This window comes from Leptosomus discolor, chromosome 1, assembly GCF_034619465.1.
Source record: "Leptosomus discolor isolate bLepDis1 chromosome 1, bLepDis1.hap2, whole genome shotgun sequence".
Classification (NCBI taxonomy): Eukaryota; Metazoa; Chordata; class Aves; order Leptosomiformes; family Leptosomidae; genus Leptosomus; species Leptosomus discolor.
This window is the reverse complement of record NC_141391.1, coordinates 92407398-92431310: the sequence shown is the minus strand read 5'-3', so window position 1 is coordinate 92431310 and position 23913 is coordinate 92407398. Positions and strand designations below refer to the sequence as shown.

General features: G+C 34.1%; 1 protein-coding gene across 2 annotated transcripts in view; it reads left to right on the top strand.

Moving 5' to 3' along the window:
* Positions 1-23913, top strand: part of DMD (dystrophin) — a 1194940-nt gene that overhangs the window by 487762 nt on the left and 683265 nt on the right. For both annotated transcript variants that reach the window (XM_086469458.1, XM_086469399.1), the window contains 4 exons: positions 7764-7874; positions 12379-12552; positions 15468-15623; positions 20868-21038. In XM_086469458.1, the coding sequence (XP_086325584.1) occupies positions 7764-7874; positions 12379-12552; positions 15468-15623; positions 20868-21038 (612 nt within the window). The remainder of the gene's footprint in view (positions 1-7763; positions 7875-12378; positions 12553-15467; positions 15624-20867; positions 21039-23913) is intronic.

Below are 23913 nucleotides of genomic sequence, written 5' to 3'. Positions count from 1 at the left end.
GGAGAATTTATAATCAGAAAGCAGTTGAGGGATTAGGAGATCTGCATGTTTACTTCAAAAATTCAAATCTGTTTAGAGCATTGGTAGGAGGAATAAACTGGTTGAGCTGATTGGAAATGAATCTGAGAAAAAAATACATTTCTCTTTTTAACTGAAATGATCAGTTTAGTTTATTCTGAAAGCTGTCAGAAAGAAAGTATGTGCTGTTCAACTCCTTTGGATCATTTTTTGAATGTAAATTCTGTGTGCTTCTTACTCCACCATGTGGCACTGAGAATTTAATGCTAGAGAGCCACTGCCACCCAACTCATTTTGAGTACAACTAAAGATGCTGTATTAAGACAAAACAATCTAGCAGCAACCACAGAGATAAATCAGTTCAAATTCCTCAAGGTGTAATGATGAAAAAAGCTGGTAAAGTCTAAAACAATATTGCAGAAGGGAAGTTTGTTTGTTTGTATGCTTGATCTCATGATCCCAACTGAAGTTTCTTTAATTTCTCTACATTTACCAAGAAAATACAGGGAATGAAGTCATCATCACAAGAATTTGCCAGCTACTTTTTTCAAGTACTCTTTAACCGACAGGGAGAAAGCAAATCGGTACTGAAAACATTACATTTATATGATAAAATATTTTTCAGATCATTATTTGTAGCTTTGTTATTTAATAACTTCTGATGGGAGAGACAGTCTCCACTTTGTTCTTCTGTTTATTCTGAGCGGTTACATGGGAGTTTTTATATTATAAGACAAAAACTAAACTTATTTCACTCCTCACCTGCGTGTGACAAATCACTTGTCTGTTGTTCTCGCTGCAGACTTACGTAAAAACAAAAGAAATACTTTGCCTGTTCAATAAACTCCTAGAATAATTTCAGTTCTCTAGTGATAAGCACTACATGCCTGACAATTTTCTAAGTGAAGATGGTTATTAATCTGTTTTCAAAATATCGTTGTGCTATGTTCAAAACGAAAGTTAATGTGATGATGTAATGGCAGAGTTGCTCAGTTGTGCAGTGTGTTACTTGACAAGGATAATGCCATGCTTCATTGACTTCAGACTAAGATTTTGGGAGAAAGAATTCACAGTTGTCCACTTAGTAAAGTGTCTAATGTTAAAGGTATTTACACTTACTTTTCTGCTGGAAATTGTGAGAATTATTTTGTTCAACCATGTGTAAGATCAGTGGCCAAAGAGGGAACAGCTGATAAGCTGTATTCAGAGTATTAGCTTACATTTTGTTTTGTATTGAATTTGAATATTTAAGCAAATTTCTGTACTATACAGGTTCATACACTCCACACATCTCCATAGCATCTGAACACTGCATTAACTGTGTTTTAACTGCACAAACTACATTTGTCATGTCCAACTTATTCAGTCTTGCCTTGCCAATCATGTTTCTATTCTCTGATGTTTTGCTCTTCTCATTCGGACTCTTCAATTAATCTTTCTTGAAGAATAGTGTCCAAAACTAAGTATGCTGTTCTTGGTGAGAATTACCTGTATGTCAGTCCTGCTATAACATCATCTACTATATGTCTTATTTGCTTTTCTTCTTTTTTTTTTTTTTTTTTTTTTTTTTTTTTTTTGCAAAGGTGTGACATCAGCAGCACATAGTCTTTTTCTGTTTTTAAGTACAGGTGCTTCAACTTTATTTTTCTGATCTTCTGGTACTTTGTTTATCCTTTCACAGTTTTCAAGGGCAACCAGTAACAGTTCCGAAATTTTCAGACATGTTTTTTATGTCTGCTAGAATCATGATCTTTCCATTTATAAAGATTAACTTACCAGCATAAGCTCAAAATGTTTAATTTTCTCCATATATTAAACTGAAATTTGACTCCTGAAGCATTGATAACAATCGCAAACATAAGCAAAAAAAAAATTAGGTTAATCTGAGTACCATTCTTGAGAGCTGTTAGGCTAGCTAAGTAGTATTTAGAGAGCTACGAATCAGAAAACCTAATACGCCAAGAAGAGCTGTCAAGCTTTTCTGTGCAGTTTAAGAAAGTCAAATCTGCAAATTCACATCCAGGTAATTTTGGTGTAAGAGTTATGTGAAGGAATCATTAATTACAAAAGTAATCTAGTATAATTTGAGTTCATAATAAATTCATAGAATCAGAGAATCATGGAATCCTTAAGGTTGGAAAAGACCTCTAAGATCGTTGTGTCCAACCATCATCCCAACACCACTATGCCCACTAAACCATGTCCCAAAGTGCCACATCAACATGTTTTTTGAACACCTCCAGGTACGGTGACTCCACCACTTCCCAGAGCAACCTGTTCCAATGCTTGACCACTCTTTCAGTAAAGAAATTTTTCCTAATGTCCAATGTAAACTTCCCCTGGTGCAACTTGAGGCCGTTTCCTTCCATCCTGTCACTTGTTACTTGGGAGAAGAGACCAACCCCCACCTCGCTACAACCTCCTTTCAGGTAGTTCTAGAGAGCGATAAGTTCTCCCCTCAGCCTCCTCTTCTCCAGGCTAAACAACCCCAGTTCCCTCAGCCGCGCCTCATAAGACCTGTTCTCCAGACCCTTCACCAGCTTTGTTGCCCTTCTCTGGACATGCTGCAGCACCTCAGTGTCTTTCTTGCAGTGAGGGGCCCAAAACTGCACACAGTATTCGAGGTGCAGCCTCACCAGTGCTGAGTTCAGGGTCACAATCACTTCCCTACTGCTGTTGGCCACACTATTTCTGATACAGGCCAGGGTGCTGTTTATAAAAAAGTAGAGAACAATTAGAAGTTCACTGTTTTGTCTGAATCCTGTCATATTCTCATGATCATCTTTTTGTACCACTATGGCCTTTTTATGGAGTGGTTCTTAATGAAATCCGTGTTAGAAAAATGATGTTCTAGGCTAAATTTAGACCTTGTTTTCATAGAACAAACAGTGGAGGAATTTTAAGGAATTGTAATTGCCCTTATCTTCAGATCCAGCACTCACAGCTGAAAGATTTACTACTCTGGCTATGTAATTTTCAGTTCTTGAGAATTAAACAGTGTTCAATTGCCCAGTGCTGGTATTGCCTGATGTATTTTGTTGGAAGATGTGGAATATGGAGAAATGAACATGAATGTAGTAGGGAATAGTATAACTGCTTAGTTTATTTTGAATAATGTGTTTTGCATAGCATGTTCTGGGAAGGGAGCAGTGTATTTATTTTCTGGTCTCCTCCAAACTAGGGGGAAAACCTTCTATCTGAGAGCAAATAAATATGCTCAGGTGGGAGCAGCTTCTGAGAGCCCAGTGGGACAGAAAAGGACATCATACCTGGGCTGGGGCATGCAACCTCTCACTGCAGGAGCACCTGTGAGAGCAGAGGACAGTGCCACAGCCAGTCCTCAGGGCTTATTGAGGTCTGCCTACCATAGATTCTGCCTGTAGCTCAGCATGCTGCTGGAAGTTGCTAGGCAGCAAAGAAGTCTGTGAGGAAAGGACCAACCGTGCAAGGTCAGGGACAGGTATAAAAAGGCCTTTCTGTTTACTATGTATAACCCAAGAGTGTCCTCTCTTTAAGGACTTTAAGTCTTTAAGACTACCTGTCTCTAGTGTATCATCTAGTGTTCCATAGATCTTTGCTTTAAAATGGAAAGCCTTTGGATGTCTTTCATTAAGCTTCCCATGGAGAAAATAGGACATGGTTTTCCTTAAGGATTTGGCCTTTTTTTTTTTTTTTTTTGTCACAGAATGAAAATAACCTTTTTGTACAGGAACAGGTTTCATAAATGAGGTTTTTAATTAGTAAACAGGAATTCAGTGAATCATTTTTCTGCAATAGTCTTTAAAGAGAAAGAGAAATCTCAAGAAAAGTAAATTCGACACTCTCATTGCCCACAGGAAATCTTTCACCTATTTGTCACCCGTTCAAAGTTCAGGTGACCTCAGGGTTCCCTGTCCCATCTTGGAATGTGTTAATACAAGTATCACTTGTATCTCTCCTCTTCTGGATTTATCCAGCTTTTGAGAACTTACCTATTTGTTGATCTTGGTAGTATAGTCAATATTGACTGCAAAGTAAGTCCTCTCTGTGTTATGAATTTCTGACAACTAACACAATAAAATTACAATGAAGTCTGGCAACATGAAATTAAGATGTCTTGGAGCATAATGTGCACTATAATATGCATCTCTTGTGACTTTGCCCCATTCATGAAATAACTCAATCAACAGAATCTTCTACCTTCTTAAGGAACAGTCAAAAGAGACAAGAAGTTTCTCCCAGTTCTGGGGTGGAAGATGGTATCACTGACCTGCCATGATAAAGCAGTTTCACCAGTATACTTTCCAGAATGTCTTTCAGACTTTTTTCAACTTCCTGTTAGTATATCAACTGCAACTGCCAGCTGTTTTTGTAGCTTAGTCCTTTCAGTGTTACTCATACTAAAATATGTGTTTGCATATTAGATGTGCACTCCGTCTGATCTTGTCTTTTCAGACATTATTCCACAGTATTTGTTCTATATATATTATGGGGTTATATTTTTATCCTTTGATTATAAATAAATCACTTCCTTTTAATTAAATACACAAGGATGGGGGTTTTGGTTTGATTTTTTTTTTTTTTTTTTTCCCCAAAAATACTCTCCATTTTGCTGAATATTGCTGACTGGCATTTCTTTTTCTTTTTTTTTTTTTTTTTTTTTTTTGTAAACATGATGACTGATTTTCTAATGATGGTAGCAGGTATTGATGGGAAGTGACATATAATCAAGCCTTCTAGTTCAGTTTTCTGTTGCAAATAATGTTACAGAGTTTGTTTTTATACCCAGTTACCTTTTTTCTAAATGCTGTTCTCGAAGCATGAGATTGCAGTTAGGTTTGTGACAATTTCCAGATGAAACAAGGCGTCATGTTGGTTCTTTTTGCTTTCCTTTCTCTGATTCAGGTTTTTTCCAAGAAGCTGCTACACTGTCAATTCTCTGCTTTTTGCATATGTAGCAAGGCTTTCTGCATTTCACTGTTCATCTTTTTAAAATTAAGACTAGTAATTAAGTTTTGCAAATTAATAAACTTTCTGAAAAAATGCCAGTGATGACAAATGAGAATCCTTGGCATGTAGGACACTGTAATTCATGCACAGAAGTATTTATTAGTTACATACACTACATCATATTGTGATGTTCTAGAAATTAAATGAAGGCAGTTTTTACTCTATATTAAAAGACAAAATCGTCAGGAATCACTGAGAAAAGCAAAGGTAGGAGTAATATAGATTGAAAAAGAAAATGAGTGTTTTCTTGTGGATGTTTAGAAGTCAATGTGGTTAGTTCATGAGTCAAAACAGACAAAAAAGTCAAAATGGTCATGTCAAAATTGAATTAAAAGAGGCATCATAGGCAGGTGTTATAAATTCTCTGGTATCTGCTCAGGACTGGTTTAATCTTTCTGCTTGTAAGCAGCAGTGGCAAATACAAAAAAGTCTTTTCTTGCATAATCCTTACTTTCCTTTTTTTTTTAAGCTTTCCTCTAATGTGTGTGTTCTCTCTAATTCTGCACTTCTGTGTCAGAGTAGGCGATGCTTCATCTCTCTCCTGCAGAGCAATTTAGAAAAGCAAGATAGAACAATCTCCATACAACGTCCCATAATACCTAATTGCTTAAACATTACTCTTATCTGTGCTGTGCTGTTCTGACCTATTCAGATAAGAACTGTTCAATTATATGCTTTCCAGAGTGACTCTGAGATTCAACAAAGTAAGCTGGAAAATACAACCAAAAATCGGTTAATTGATGAGGTGCAGAAGGAAACAGTTGAAATATTGGATGTGATATAGTATATTTGCCTAACATTCAGACTTGCTTCTTCCTTATATACACAGTTCTGATCCAAGACATCAAGATACTGTTTGGCTTCAGGAGCTAACTAATGCTAAGTCAGCACTGACGTTTTAGTCTGTGTGCTGCACAAACACAGAAGATTATCCTGTTACAGTTCTAGTACACTTAAAGGGAAAAATTTTAAACTTAGACAAGGAGAAAATAAATACTCCAAAATAAACTTTTAAATAAACCTTCTTTCCCTGATTGCATCATCTTTTTAATAGACTGTGTTTGTTTTCTCAAAACTAAAATATGACATGTAGAAAAATTCTGTTACTTGCTCCAAATACTGCTGGCCATTCAGTGAATAGCCTTGATAAGGAGAACTCAAAATATGAAAACTAGCAAATGTACAATTATTATCATTTTAAATGAAAAATTGACAGCTTTCTGTCAGTCATTTTGCTTTTACAAATGCTTTGCCTCAGAAAAATATTTTATTTCTCTAAATAGTACTGGATAGTTTAGACTTGTAAATATAGTAAATATATTTTTGCAAATAAATTTAGTAATGACTTAATAGTTTTCTGTATTTTCATAGGTCTTTTTATCTTAAAATTTACTTTAATACATTTTCAATATAACTTTTGAAAAATTGCTTTTGATGTAGTCTTGTAATACAGAAGACATTATAATGTCATACACGTCATTGTAACCGTGTAATATCCCTGTAAAGGGAACAGCATACAATGTAAACAGCTTCGTACTTAATAACCTATGAAAAAATGATACCTGTATATTCATTTTTACTTGTAATCAAATTTTAAAGGCTCAAATTGTAATTTGAAAAACCCTCTTCATTTGCATAATTCTCTGTAGTCTTTTGAACTACACAGTTTTCATATTTTACAAGTTACTGTAGTGTAAGATAAATGCATGTGCATATATTTAAGCTTATAACTAGTCTTTAGAGTATCTGAGAAGTGCTTGTATACCGTAGAATGAAAAAAGATTGAATCTAAAATAACTTTTTCATGCAGGAATAATGGCCTCAAATGCCTTTCTTTGTCTTTATTTCATAGGGTAATTTCTCTCAGTAGTACTTGTCTAGCAATTGTGCTAATAACAGTTTCTCATTTTCTAACAATTTAAACATAAAAATATGTGAATCACTCTAAATTATATTGTATCAATATACTTTATGGGAATTCTTTTCCATTACTTTACTCTAGCTAACACTGCTTAAGTTAATTATTTCTTGTAAGGTTGATTTATGGTGAACCAACAAGGCCAATATTTCTCTTGTGATGATTTGATTGCACACTGTTTTTTGCCAAAAGAGATAGCCAGAAACTTGTGTTAGAAATGGATTAAGTTAGTGTATTAATGTGCTAAATGACATTATGCATTTAGCATATCTACAGATTCCGAACATAGTTTCTGGTCAGTAATATTGCCACAAATTGAATACTGTTTTAGTTACAACACCACTCTGTGAGATGGTGTTATACATACAGGATACTTTGATCAGTTTTCTCTGAACTTGTCCAATGATACTGTGAAAATAATAAGAAATAAGAATAGTGAAGCAAATAACTTTTCTATTTGTATTTTTCTTTTCTATGATTCATTTTAAATTTTCTTCCCGATGTAAATAGCTGCTTTCCTTCAAAAGAAAGAATCCTCTATTTTTTTTTGCCTATGATTTAGTCACAGTTTCCTTAGCAAGATTATGTCATTAGTGTTACAATGTCAGAGTTATATATTTTTGAGCAGGAGAAGAAGGTTTTATTATGATTGAGAGAAACTAAACTGAATAATTTACAGCCTGATGAACAAGTAATTCTTTGAATGATTTCCTCTAATGATCCAGTATATCGTGTAGTACTTCTGTTTAATATCTTTCAAAATCGACTGTTCCAATAATATTAACAACATAAACATTTTCTTCAAACCCTGCTGATTACCATTTTTGTTTTTCAATAGAAAATACAATCTGAGTTAACAAGCCATGAGATTAGTTTGGAAGAAATGAAGAAACGAAACCGGGGTAAAGATGCTGCCAAAAGAGTGCTTTCCCAAATTGATGTGGCACAGGTATGCAAATTTTATTTCCTCCATTTTTACTTCACTCGTGTGAACTAACAGCATTAGTAGTACTATTATTATAGTATGAAGTGTTCTTAAGGTATCTCTTATGTTTTAGTTGCTCCTTTCTAGCCAGGAAATTAGAGTGGATAAAGCATACCATCCATATCTTCTTACTGCTCATTTTTCTGTTGCAGCCTTCCTGCCTAGTTGGCGACCGTTCTAGGGTACGCAGAGCTGACGTAACCACTGGTAGGGACACTATATAAGGGCTGTTTTGACTTTGATGGAGTTGCAAGAAATAACAATACAGTGAGGCTTTTTGGTGTACCTTTTGAGGTATTTGAAAATATTTACAGTTAAAAGCGTGCAAAAATATTTGGAAATATTTGGTAGAACTGAATTTGAAAGAAATCTATGCTGAGCAGTACACTGTAGTCATAAATTTAAAATGAAACTTTCATTAAAAAATTATTTTAATGAAATAAGCTAATGCATTATTTCATCTAGCTTAATAGACAGAGAGAGACCTGTTTGAAATTGAAGACGACTTGATTAACACTTAGGAACAATACACATTTTTACCCATTAATCTGTGATATGTTCTTGACTGGTTTTCTGCTTTTATTTTTGGCATTAGTGCCAAAGTTTCCCAGGCTACAAAAGAAATTGTCATAATTCATTAGGAAAGGCAAAGAATTTAGTTATGGTATTAACAGTAAACAAGGCCAACTTTTTCTTCATCTCTGTCAAATATTTCAAGGTATCTTAGCTTTGGTTTTATATTTTAACATGGATAAATTTAATAGTTTTTTAACAGTTAATTAATTTGAAATTATCAAGTTGAATTATTTTTAAATGTTTCCTTTTATCTACAGGACTAGCTTTTCTTTCTTGAGAATATTTATGTTTCCTTATTTTTCAGTCTTCCTTCACACTAATTCACTTTCTGATGATCTCCACGGCTGCTGTGATGTTGCCTGTATTTCATCACTGAAATGCAGGCATCAGATGACTTTGTATCTAAATGTTTATAAATTCAACAGCATGCGAGACAGCACTACCCTTTCTAGGTGTTTGTTGTTTTTTTTTTCCCTTAACCCATCTTTGCGCAGTCATTTTTTTCTTCAAAAGGCTTCTCTAGATGACCATATGCATCAGTTTGAGTTCTGATAAATTGGTGGGGTAACTTTGAGAATCTATTTTGCTTGCATTAGATAAAATATGAACAAAAAATAGCAAATTTACATGCATAATGTAAATATCAACTGCCAAAAGGGATAAAATCTAGACCCTTTGTTCCAAATATGTATGACTGTAATTGATTTTAGGCCGATGAAGTCTTTTGAATTCCCTTCCGTCATTGTGCCGTACCTCTAGTGATAAATAACATTTCACAAGATTTGTCTTTGCTTGCTATTTACCTGAAGAGCATTCTCTTACAAATAAATACCGTGTCCATTTCTCTTTTTTTTGCGTTAAGTAATATTTTTAATTTGACATATATTTATTCTAATATTAGTTCAGTTACCTAGACAAAAAGTAAACAATTATGAAAATAATTAATTGACATGAGATTGTGAAACAACTGTTAAGTGACAAAATTTGTCCTGACCTTTTGGATTACGGTAGGTTGAAGGTTCTGATTTTTAAATTTAAGGGAAAAAGGATGGTAGCAAAATAAAAATCTGTTTCTGCAATAGTGATTTAAGACCTAGTTAGTCCTACTAGGCAAAGAATTGTTACATGAAAGTGAAATCTTTTCTGAGGAAGGATCATTTTTGGAAATTCAATAGTAAATTCTTTGGGGGAAGAAGTTATACAGCAGACAAATGACATTCTTGTTTATTACTTTCTTGTGTCTTTTAAGGTAGACGCACTTGTCAGAGCAAAAGGATACTCAGTTGACTCCCTTCCCTTACTGCATTACGAATTCCTAGTGATATTTTGACATTATTTAATAGAATAAAATAAAAAATAATGTTAAATCTCTAAAAATATTTAATTACCTATAGTTTTGCTTTTGACTAACTACAAATACTTTGCTTCTAAATAAGACATTTTCCTTGATTCAAAAATGAAGGACACTGACTTAGTTGTGTGCGTCCCTTTTCTCCCATCAGTTGTTGCTGTGCTCTTTACCCCGGCCAGACAGGTTTGCCTACTGACCATGAAGTTTGAGTATTGCCAGTCATTCAACTGTTGATGTGAAGTAAATTCAGCTGACTACACATTTTAAGTATTTAAGAATTCTAATGTTACTTCTCACCAAAGATCTGTTTAGCCCAAATCTGTATCTTTAGTAATAGCCAGAAAACAGTGACAAAGTACAGTAAGGTGAATATTTAGGGATACTTCCCAGTGATTTGGAGCTAAGCAACTTCCGGGTGAGAGATATTTAAAAGCTCACTTTCTGAAATCCTGTAAATTTCTGGACTTCTCAACTTCATTTAATAGCTAGTTACACAATTTAACTGAATGCTATGTGAAGTTGTCCTCATTTTGTTCATTTTGGTTTCCCTATGTAAGAGTTTAACTTGGTGTCAGCTTCTTCATGAGTTTTGAGAGTTAACTATCATTTGCTAGTCAGCTTTTTGCCTACCACTAATTTTAATCCTCCTTAGTTGTCTCTTTTCCAGACTGACTAGTATGTTAAATCATACTGAGACCTTTAGATCTATAGCTTTGTTTGCCCTGTCATTTCTTCATACATTTTCTTGTTTTACAATAAGGTTTTTGAAATGAGGTGATCAAAACTGCACACATTAATCAGGCGCAGCATAGCATTATACAATGACTTTTATACTGTGACAGGTACTTTCTTTTTTTTTCTTTATGTTCCCAGTCACTCCAAATACCCACTTTGCTTGTTTGGATGCTTTTAAGAATTGAGCTGATACTTTTTAAAACTGTTAGAGATAAATTTAAGTATATAATATAACTGCTATGGTCATCTATTACAACTCAAGGAAGAGTGCTAATAGATAATTTAGATCCCACTTTTTGTATATGGTTTCTTTTGTGATGTGCATTACTTAATTTTTTTGATGTATTAAAGATCATTTGCTTTTTTTTTTCCTACAGATTCTTAGTACTGTGTGATCCTTCAGTACTCTTACAGATAGCTTTAATTTTCTCTGCCATTAATAATGTAATTCTCTCTCTTTTCTAGATCATTTTTAATGTATTGACCAACACAAATTGTAACAGATACTGATGTGGCATTGCAACCTACCCACAGGACTTGATCTTCATCAAGTTGAAATGTCACAGGAGAATGGAAAACTAATTAAGTATGAAGTTAGTATATGCAAACACACTGAAGAAAAATAAGACCACTTATTCCTACCTTTTGTTTCCTATTTTTATTCAATTGTTCGCTTATTTATCTAGGGAAAGACTTACTTTCTTACCCCATTGGGGCTCGATTTCATTAAGAGTATTTAATGAGGAAGGAGCTACTGGAAATCTACAGTTTTCTGTGTTACCCAGAATTGTCTTCTGCTTATAATTCCTGCCTCCTTCACAGAAACCTGATAGATGTGGGAAGCATTTTTACTAATGCCTATGTATAGGCTAATTCTATTCCTTATTACAGTTTTTCTCAAGTTTGTATAGTACAGATAACACTGTATTTGTATAAAGTGTCCAGAATGTGAAGATAAAAAAACCAAGAGTGTGTTTGCAGATGCTGAGTTCCTATTTAATTACTTATCCATTTCTTAATGGCATTCTTTCTTTTTTTTTCAAACACTAGAAAAACTTATTCTACTAGTACTTTGCTCTGTACTTCTACAGAGAAATTAGTTTTTATTCAAGTAGATAATTAAAATGCCCTTTCTTTGCTTTATTTTTAATTATTTCCGCTCCCCTTGAGGTAGGGATCATGTGAGCCAGCAGTATAATTATATGCACAAAGATAACATATTATGAAAATTGTGAAATTAGAAACCATGCTTGTCATATATTTTTCTGCCTTCAAATTACTTTCTTTTTACTCTAGGTTATGCTTTTTAAACTTCAAATATAAATCAATTTTGTAGTCTAAATTTCAGGTTTTATACTCTAAATCTAGACCTACTTACTGCCCAGTCACTTTATTTGGGTTTCTTTGGGGGACTAAAAGACTCACTCCTCATACCAAGAAACAGCAACATGGTAGAGTTGATGAGCGTCCACTGTGGAATGTGGATGTGTTATGCTCAAGCCATTAAAGCTCAGTTCTCACCTCACCCCCCAACATTTTGCATATTGGAAAATGCAAAACTGTCCCTTTCTTCAGTTGAGTATATGGGCTCCTTTGTCACTGGCTCTGCCTCATCCAGTGCCCTGAATGATACAAGAACTTTTTCCTCCTATGAAGACCAAGATTCTTTGCTGCTGGTATTTTAAATTCTTTAAATAGGAAAATGCTGATTAATAATGGATTCTAAGGGTTCTGAACCAGGTGTAAGACTTGTCTTCAGTGTTGATTTGATTTCACATTTACTACTCACTCATGCTTACTTTTCAGAAAAAGCTGCAGGATGTCTCCATGAAGTTTCGATTGTTTCAGAAGCCAGCCAACTTTGAACAGCGCCTACAAGAATGTAAAAGAATCTTAGACGAAGTGAAATTGCAGGTGCCCAAGATGGAGATGAAGAGTGTTGAGCAGGAAGTAGTACAATCACAGTTGGATCATTGCATGGTGAATATTTAAAGATGCTGTCTCTCTGATTGTTTCCTGCCTTTTCCACCTTTCAGATTTAAAGTATTTTCAATGACAATGTCAGTATTTCTTTGGAAGATATTAGAAAAGATTCTGAGAAAGGTTTAAGTTACACAATGAAAGTTATAGGAATCTTTTTAGTTAAAGTTCAATTTATTTTTTTCTGAGGAGAGGATAGAGAGAAGGGGTTGATCCTCCTTTTTCTACTTCTCTTGTTTGCATATGAGGTTAAAAGGACATTGTACACTTGAAAATGTATTCAATTTCAAAGCTTCCCAGGGTATAATAACACGGTGAAATACTTCTAACAGTCTTATAGTAGTTTTTTCCTTTCTGTATGTTGTTTTCTTCTGTCATGGCAAAGACCTCTCAGAAACATGGAGTGCTAAATAAATTAGTGAAAAATTTTGGAAATACAGATTTATGTGGAGAAAGCTAAAAATAACATAATGTTGTTCTGAATTCAGGATGAGAAACAAAGTATCAGTTACTCACAAAATTGGGGCAAAAAAAAACAAACAACCCAAAACATTCTAATTTCATTGAACTTTCAAACAATGGTCATGCACTTTCACTACGTGAGAAGGCCAGGATAACTTTCTAATTCCCCATTCCTTTATTGTATATGAGTTGACACTATTTTCCACAATATGCTATGGTCATGGAACTCTGTGATGTAACCAAAAGAGATACTGCAATGCACAAGTCTATTCTAGCTGGGAAACACGAAACATAAAGGAAAACCGTAGGTTACCGCTTCCATGAGAAAGCATGCTGTGACTTTCTTACAGTTCAAGAGCAAAAGATGACCTGAATATCAAAGAATATGAGGAAAATCTGTATGTATCCCTTTAATATCTCTGTAATCCTGTACCCCTTTAATATTAAAGGCAACCATATGCATGATGAAAAAAAAAAAAAATTTAACAGCAGAAATCAGGACAATCAGATCCTTGTCTTCAGCTGTTGGTTGTTTTTTTTTTTGATGGGGCAATGACATGCCTGAAGATTTTGGTGTTGGTTTTTGTTTGGGTTTTTTTTTTTTTTTTTTCCTCTCAACCTCTTTCAGATCTGAATGTAAGAATTTAAATTAAAAAATAAGCATGGGACAAGTCAAATGTTATTTCTTTGCATCTTGGGTTTTTCTTAAATGCGATTACCCTTTAATTCACATTCTTATCAGAATGACATGGTAATTAGAAGCCCTGTACTGAATTAAAGTATCCTGCCCTGTACTGAATTAAGGTCTCTTCACTTAGCAGCTAGCTTTTGCAGCCCTATCATATTCTGTGGCAAACTTACAGTGGTTTTAGAGCACCTTTATCTACAAAGAATCTCATAATGTTTCTATTTAAAAGATCTAGTCATAGTATCCCATCAGATGTTAGCCAATGTACATCATACGACAGTTTCCTAATTTGTTGACAGGTTTTAATTGATTAAGTATGTATTTAGCATATTAAGCACCTAGGAAACTGTTGGTTTATGTACATACTACCTTTAAGTAAATAAAATAATAACCATGTTAAGAATTGGCTTGGTAATTAACTTTAGATTATAGAGAAAATGCACTTTGTTGTTGTTGTTGTTAGATCTTCTGGAAAAAAAAGTCTTGTCTTTACTCTCCAGATTTCACATTGCAGGAGATACCACTACTAAAAGAAAAGCTCAAAAAATTCCAGATTAAAAAAGTACAGTGTAATTTATTTTGCAGTTCTGTCTAAGTATACAGGATAGTAAATTTGTTTTGCAACACATGAAGGCAAAGAATTAAGCTTTCTCAATAGCTGAAAATTAAGATTTCAATAAAGCTTCGCAACAGCTTCATGTTTGCCATTCTTCACATACCTGTGTGGTAATGGACACTTGTGTGTCTCTGTGGAGTCTTTTTCCGCTATGGAGTTTAGTGGAATTTCTACGCAATGGAAGAATTTATTCTTAAGTTAAAAAAGAAAAATAAATTCTACTTCTGCTCTACTTACATGAATGTTAATCGGGCATTTATGTGGCTGTTAAATGGCTTGAGTTACCAAGTCATACATTTAGATGATGATGCCAACTTTCTGCATATGGAAAGAAAGAACATATGTTTTTCTTAGTATCACTGATTTGAAGTATTAGGGAAATGCATTGTGTTTACAGATTGCTTGCATGCTGTCACTTACAGAATAGCTGTTTATCCTTTTTTTTTTTTGCGTAGTTATTGAAATAGTGCAAGAAAATGCAGTGAATTATGGAATACATTTTGTCTTAACCCCATTACATTACTTTTTCATGCAGTTTTTTAATTATTTAATTTTTTGAACAGTATTACACTTGGTAAATTTAGGGGAAATCCTATCCTAAAAGTCTCTTAATTTAGTAATATAAAACTATCTTTTTTTTTTTTTTTTTAAATTAGTTTAGTAGCTATTTGTAGTTTAAATACATCCAACAAGCTGTATAATTTGTCAGAAGACATCTTTTGTTGTTTTAAATACTACATTATCTAAATCGGTTTGAAAACAACCTTTGTCATATCTTAGAACAATTAGTGATGGTATGTACTTTCTTATCTATAACATTCCTATCATTGATTTTGGTGACAAGCCTTTGAAGCCAATATTAGTAAAGATAGGCTGGTCTGACTGTTAATTTGAATTCTGATTTAGAAACTGATGAATTTTGCTGATAAACTTTTTTTAATATACACACACTCAGGGTGAGTTTTCTGTACCCTTAGGTCACGTACCACTTCTAGTTTTCAAATGGGAGTGGAAGGTGGTGAGTCATGCATGATGGTGTTTTTAAACAGCAAAGAGCGGAAAGACTTCTAGTGTGTCTTTATAGCATCTTTAATGGTCTTTTCTGTTTTACTTATCTTAATGATGGCATTTCACTTTCTATATGGTTAGAAATTATATAAAAGCCTGAGTGAGGTGAAGTCTGAAGTGGAAACAGTGATAAAAACCGGGAGGCAGATTGTTCAAAAGCAGCAGACAGAGAACCCAAAAGAACTGGATGAAAGGCTTACAGCTTTGAAGTTGCAATATAATGAATTAGGTGCAAAGGTAAGTTCTGTGTTTTTAATACAAAACTATGCCCTTCTTTAAAAAAGTGAAGAATAATTTTTGGTGTGGTAAGTAAATAGGGTTTTTTATTGGTTCCTTTCAAGGCCCTCACATTTTCTAAACAGTGAGACAGAAAGAATGGAGACAAAAGCAATCATCAGAATGGCTATTCAGTTGATCCAAGAAAAAATAATCTTCTAGAAAAGTATAACATTCCTTTATTACAATTTAAAATTATAATTTCTTAATGTTTTAATTTACTTTATTCTACCAGTTCATTATTTTTTAGGGGTCAGAGGAGGATGTGGTTTCATTTTAATGACTCAGACAGTCACTTGTTTCAAAACATTTCAGGTCAGAAAAAAACTTAGATTTTGTTTGCATTTTTTTCACGTTTTACTTAAAGAGCTACTTGATAAAAGACATAATTCTACCTTTTCATTTCCTTCTACTTCTGACTATACATATCTTTAAATATAGCTGTTTCCATGTACTGTTCAAAAACCTGTTGACCAGAAATTCTTGCTACTGCAGCTTTCCACAGGAGGCCTTTGCGTATCACTCTGCTTTGCTGTTTCTGCCCTCTTGACTACACATGTTCAGTTATTGTTGTAACCGTTCCCTAGTTTAAATGTCATGTACAACCCTGACTTACCTTTTCACTGTATCTTAATATATAAGCCATATAGAATATTGTTATCAGTATGTGGAATAACTGTCTCATTGTTATACATCTCAGATACCAGTGAACCCTTGTTTAGAATTTAGTCATTTGTCATCCTCCATTCCATAAGGATAATCAAATTTCTTCATGTTGGGCAATAGTAAATCATCATCATTTGAGCTCTGTAATGAGTAATGTATTGCCTTGGAATAGGACTTTTTGTTTGTTTTAAATCTGATACTTATGCAGTACTCAGTTTGACCACTTAGTGAATGGTGGCATAAGACTGGAGGACTAAATGAATACTTTTCCAGTATTCTTTTATATAATCTCAGCTACAGGAAAAGACAAATAGTTCTTAAAATGTGGCAGACTTTTACCTTATGATGCCAATGAGAAGTTATTTATATATCATTAACCTTGTAGAATCGATCCCTATTATTTTCCCAAGCACTGTCATTCCTTGTGTAAAATTTTCGTCTATACATCATCTATTTGTTTATGGATTCATATACACTTTGCAACAGAAAAACGTTTTGTTTACTCAGTTTTTCTTAAAAGTCAACTAAACAGACAGTAGAAAAGACAACTACAAACCAATATTAACAAGATGGCAATTGAAAAAAAAATAATCAGTCAGTCCCTAAAAGCTTTTTATTCTGGGTCTGTGTTACCTATGGAGTGTGTTGCATGCTCCTGAAGTGCAGTGCTCTGCAAGGACCTTTGAGCTCTGAAGAGGAGTTGTGGCATTGTCTTAAACAAAACTTCACACAAACAATTAAATTGAAAACTATCCTTCGTTACTATGTTTTCTTCTTGTTGCCCTCATTAGAACTCTTCATAGGATCTCTAAAAACTGTAGGATTAGGGTAAATTTGGTGCTGTAACTGGCTGAATGAAGATGGTGAATGACAGATAGAGCTGTCTGTTTCTTTCTAAAATTTATACACTTCAAATATACAAAACAGGACAGAATGCAAATTCTTTATTTGGTCGGATTATAAATTATTAAAACCATAAATTATTACTAGCTAGGATAATGAGCTGATGATAATACTGAGAGTCAGTATATGGTTTAAACATATAATGATAATCAAGCTCCACTGACTACAATACAATAAACCAAAAAAGAGTTCTTTTACTTTTGACAGAGATAATGCTCACTTGGGAACCTGAATTAAACAGTTCTCTCTTGCTAGGAAATAGAGATATTAAGAGACATCAATCTTTTGAGTGTCAAGAAAACCGAAGAGTCTGCTTCATTAAGGTGTGGATAGTTATCATTTGAGATTAGATAATATATTTGCTTTCTCCATTATTTTAGAAAGGTCTGTAGCATTTGTACATTATGTTTTACGTAACAGCAGACAGGTGCCATTGTTATAGGAAACCTCTCTTAACTAATGAAGGTATAAAAATGTGCAATTAGGAAGCCATTAGTGATATGAAGTGAGCCATATTGCAAATTAATGTCTCAAAAATCTGCAGTGCTGCGTTTAGCTTTGTTGTTTGAGATGTGATTTCTCACATTTACTTTTACATAGCATGGTAGTTACAGTTTTAGAGAGAGTGGCTCAAAGCCCAGAGATATAGAACTAAAAGAATGAGTTAGCCATTATCAGCCCTAATTGAGTGCATTGAGTTAAGATATTTTTAACAGAAAACTGATAACTCTTATAACTAAAAGTAACTCTCAGGACTGAAATGTATAGTCTGAGGGACAGAGACATCTTCAAGTGTAGACTCAGCTGTGTGATTTTATATGTACTGCTTCAGGAGGTCCCCCAGTATTTAAAACAGTCCTTAAGTACTTCTAAGCATATGGAATGGTTTAATTTAACATGTTGAACAATGCCTAACTGTTGTGCTCTCAAAAGGATAGGAAAATATTATAATTTCTGATAATTTCTGCACATACTCTGTTTTTTCTATGTATTTTAAGTAACATAACTTTAGATTCTCTAAATCTAGACAATCTTCCTCCTAAGAAGAAGGGGAAGAAGTGAGGATTTTTTATTTGTTCCTTTTTTTCTTTTTTTTTAAACGTATGCACATATGGATACAAATACCTGTGAACATTCCTAATTGCTTAGGTAGTATCAGACCTTAAACCTCTCTTTGGTCTAGGGATAAGCTTTGTCTGTTCAGACCATCAAGTTTTGCTTCTTACTTTTAGCCAAATATGCTTTAAAAGCATGAACATTAATTTTGAAAGTTTAGCAGCTGCCTCAGTGTAAATAGGTTTGAGATGAAATTGCAAGAAAACAAAATCATTTGAGTATCATGGTGTAACGGTTGCATTTATGGTAAATATTCCATGCCTGTGCTTGCTTATGCATTCATTTGCCTGTATTCTGTCTCTCTCTGACACAAGCGCATGTACATATATATATATATATGTACGCAAAAAACTATTTTACAGCTTAGGCAGTTTTTTAGTTGTGAGTGGCTGTGAGGTAGGTCTGTAGCATACTTCTGTCAAATCTCTCTATGGTAATCCATCAGAACAGGGAGCTGGACTCTAAAAGAAAGTGGCAGTAATAATGTTCTTGCTGCTCTCCTAAGGGCATTGCATGCAGTGGGGGCTATTACTTACAAGGTCATATCTTTCCTCACAATCTCATTGCTGCACAGGAATTTTTGGCTGTACAATACCTTTCTTTTGCTTTAAATACCTGCTTTTCTTACTTTACTTTTCTTTATTACATCCAAGAATTCTTGTGAGTAAACTATTTAACGTAGCTAAAATAGCTTTAAAATATAGAGAAAATTTACGGCCATCGTAAGTTCGATGTCACTTAATGATACAGAAGGCCTTTAGAGGGCACTATTTCCTATTTTTCTTTAGAAATGCATCTTTACGTTTGAAGTACAATCAGAAACTGATTAATCAGTAACCTCTGTATATATACAATGTATATGGAAATACTGTAGTGTATATATAGAATTTAGAGATGCATATAACAACTCAAATATTCTTTCTGTGTTTGGGCATGTATCAGTAACTTCATTTTATCGTATAGCAGGTGTTTAGAATCCTTACATAGGCAATCACGCTTAGGGTAGTATTAGAATACTTTGTATTGTATTGCTGCTAAGTACCTGCAATAGTTATTTACTTTATATGACTAGTAATACTCATCAGAAGAAGAGGTGAAAAACGTGTGAATTCCCAGCTCCATATGAGAATGGAACTCTAAAAAGCTGAGTTTTATGGTCCTACCCAGGGATTTACCCTTTGGCCTGACTGTAAGTTCTGAGGTCTCATTTAATAAATTTGACATACAAGGAAGCACATAAGGCATATTCAGTGAAGAAGAAGTGTTCTGAGATTTAAGTAGTAAGCCCCTACAGAGTGAGAATATATGATCAGGGATACTTTATTGCTTATTCCCTAGGCAAATCTGATCTGTTCAATCATAGATAGCAAAAGCCATGTACTTAACCTTGTAACATCTTACTACATTTTAAAACCCTAAACTCTCCTTGGCAGTAGAGCTAGGAATCAATTTGATCATTGTGCCACTAGGTCAAAGCCCAAAATAGTTTTAGTAGATACTGATGCCAGTTTTGGATACTGACACTACCGTTGACACTTTTTTTCTATTTAAAAAATACTTAAAAATCAGTAGCTACAATCGCACTTGGTTACTAACTGACATGCAAGGTAATTAGCAATTTATTTTAAATATTAGTGACCTACGTAACACTTTTAATCAACCTTCTTTGATTGGGCTTTTTTAATTTTCAGCACAACATAATTTATTAATTTGTATTTTCTACCTACTGGTTGCCTAATGTCTATTGTGGTGTAGGTTCCCATCTGAGATTTCTTCGTTCACTCTTCTGCCTTCTCTGCTAAAAATGTGGAACCTTCTCTCTCCCTCTGAACAGGCTCAGGAACTTGCAGGGAAGATTGTACTTCCCCTATTCCACCAGCCACCCAAATGCAGTGTAAGGCAGCAAAGACAACATACTCAGCCTTCCTTCCAGGTGCCATATAATATACTTTAAAGAATTTAACAAACGAAACAGAGATTGTCCAAAACATTCAGCAAATTAAAAACTTATAGTTAACTTTTCTGCCTTAGTTTGACATCATTAAGTGACTTTTGTGTTTCAAGATTTTGGGGTTTCTTTGGCAAAGAATTTTTTTCTTCTATGTAGTGTAGCTACATAGAAAAAAACCTTGAGGATTCAGTATCACTGTAAGGCCATCTATATGAAAATACACTCTTTGAAGCATTTTGAGATCTATTTTGTGTCTCAAGGAAAGCCTGTTAATTCAATTGTTCCAAATTAATTTGCTATGCGTGACTTCGAAACAGAGGAGGAGGTTTGCAGAGGTCTGCTTCTAGTTCAAACTCGATGTGTCTTTACACAGATATTTTTCGTGTAGGTGTTTGCTTTCTAGCAGCAAAACTACAGATCTTGAGAGAATTAAGGCAAGAAAAAGTGCAACTCGGCTTGCGAAATTGCAAGTTAAGCTTTTATAGACAAGTGGCATATGAAAAAATGGTATGTTAAAGTCATTAAAACGGTTTGACTGAAGAGTTGAGAAACACATTTTCTTTCTGCAGGTGACAGAAAAAAAGCAAGAGTTAGAGAAATGCTTGAAGTTGTCCCGGAAGCTACGAAAAGAAATTAATGCTATGACAGAATGGCTTGCAGCGACAGATGCAGAATTGACAAAGAGATCAGCTGTTCAGGGGATGCCTAGGAATTTGGATGCTGAAATTGCCTGGGGCAAGGTAACAATGTAACACACACTGTACCTTTATACATCTCAGTTTATGCATATTACAGACAGATTTTTTTTCTTGATAAAGAAACAGAATAAAAATTATGTTGCTTTAATGAGTGGAACTTTGTAACTGTTACAGCATTATCTCACCCTAACATTAATGCTCAGAAAAGCTTAAACCATTTTGTCTCTGCATATATCAATAGCATGATTCACCTTCATATTGCAGTGTTCTTCACTGAGATTGTTTACAGTTAGAATTTCATTTTTCAGAGTACTATAAATTGTCCATCCAGTATCCATGTAAACAGAGATCCCTGTCTGTCTCATCCCATTCTACTCATGATTAGGAAAGTATTGGACAGTAAAACAGCTCAAGTGGATGAAAGATTAAGGATGTCAGAATACTATATATTCCACATGCTTAGATAGCAGCTAGGAGGTAGGATATTTGTTTTCTTACCCTTTTGGGTTTTTAGCTCATTCATTTTCATTCTGGGGGCTTCTTACTTCCATGAGACTTGACCTTGAACTCTTGTTTTAGGTTAAAACTCAAAGCCTAAAATTAAACTTTTCTCGAAATTACTACACGTGCCATAGTTTAGACAAATAACTTCCAGAATCACTGAGGAATGCGTAAGTTCTACATCAAACTGTGTATCTCTGTGTGAGGTTAAGGCTTAGCACAGTATCTTTCAACAGTAGCTAATCTAGTTTATATTCTACATGTATAATAAAAATCCAATCTAACTGAGAACATAAACCAAGTAGTCGTTGTACACACATACCAAAATCTGTGCTTTAGAGGAAACTATGCTCAACGTTATCCAAAGCTTCAAAATTTCAAGTAATTAGGTGCAGCCAGCAGCATTTTGGATGTATTGCTATATAATTTCAAAACAGAACATCAACAACAAAAAAACTTAAACAGTATAGGGTTTTTGTGCAAGTTTACCAATTCTGCTTTCTTTAATAAGAATCATTTAAACATTTTACCAGTTTCACCATGCATTATAGAAATAGTCATGAATAATACATAGGCAGCCTTACTAACTTTTTTCAAGGCTGTGCAGATTAAAGGTACTGGACTTAAATTTGGTTTGCAGTTTGGTTTTTTGTTTTTTGTTTTTTGTTGTTTTTTTTGTTGGTTTTTTTTTTCTTTAACTGTCCCTTTCAAGCTTCTGAGCTTGATAAAATGTCTTTAGCATTGAAATGCACTAATGATTTACAAACTAATAACAATAAAAATAAAGGCTACAAGTATTTTTGTGAGGTTTGGAATAGGGTTTTTTGGCCATCAATCTCTAAGAATGACAATATCTTAAAAGTAGTGTCCAAAACTATATAAAGATCCACTTTTGCTATTATTATTATTATCTTAAAATTACTGCTTTGACTATTGTTGCATTTGTTGTCCCTAAACTCATGGGATCACTTACCCGGTGTGCAAGCCAATAACACACAGAGTCAAGGTATTAGCTATTTATTAGTTAGCAGTTCTGCACAGAAGGGGCTAGGGGATATTTCCACAAAGCTAGCACACACAGCATTGAAACAGTCATTCATTTATACATTGTAAATTAAATAATTAACATATTCATTGTTTACCAGATTTTCACTGGTGATCATAATTCCTTATCTTAAAGTTGATTGGTGTAAATTACCTTCCCTTTATTTAAAGGTACAGCAATTTTTAATTCTACTGTGCAAGCTCAGTGGGTGGAGGTGGATATCCTGACTTCTAGAGGTGTGATTTCTATAAATTCAACAAGAGGACAAGATTTCAACTGATGGATGCAATTTGGCCAGGTTTCTTGGACAATGAGCACACTAAAGTTTCTAGTTCTTGATTTTAGGTCTGTTTGTTCCTTCTGTCCCATTGTCTAGTCAAGAACTGTTTACCCACATGCTTTACATCAATTAGTTTTTAAATTAATTAAGCATTACAACCCTAAAGATTTAGATATCACTTCGACTTTCAAATCAAAACCTTGATCCCTAAAATTCCATTGCTGCTTTTCCTATAGTAAAGTCTATGCAGTTCCTCTCATTACTTTTGATCGATGTTGTGATTTTAACACCCATAATAAAGGACAAATGTCATATTTTTAAGAGATGGGTCAGACAATCATATGGTTTTAATGCCTCCAAACTAACCTGCCAGTTCCTCAGTCCATTTACCTGCCATAAAAATAAGAATCGTCTTTGGTGGTGTAAAACTACGCAGTACAGTTCTACTGAAACAGAAATGTACACTGTATGTTCCTGCATGCATGTTCAGGAAAGTTAATCCAGGCGTATTTAGCTTCACAGCAGTTTAAATAGAAGGATTTGTCCTTAATATCATTTAATTGTTAGATATGAACCTTAATGTTTCAGAAGTTGCATAATTAGAACCTAAAGCCTGATGATTAGTGCAGTTACACAGTGGGAAGTCCTTGTTATGTCTCACACTTGCTACAAGTAGTACAACATATTTTTATCTTATGGCAATGAAAAAAGGTAACAAGAGCTAATTAAAAGAAGAAATGTTAACACAAAAAAAAAAATCACATGGGAACCACTCCACCTACTAATCTTAAAGAATGTCATTGTGTATTGTGAATTCCCACAAGGAAACGGGTTGCAGAAAAAACTGGTAAAAAGCATATTTTGGCTTGAAACCCTGCCCAAAGCCTTCATTTCAGTCTAACCACATACAGTACCTCAGATCTTCACCTTCAGTCAGTTCATTACTGAAATTAAGAAGAAACAAACAACTTTGGATGAGAGCAGCTGCCTCTTGTTGAAGTATGTACATACTGAGTGGCTTTCAGAATTCCTTTATTAAGATTGGGAAAGATACACCAATATTCACGTAATTATAAGCAGACTTAATTTTG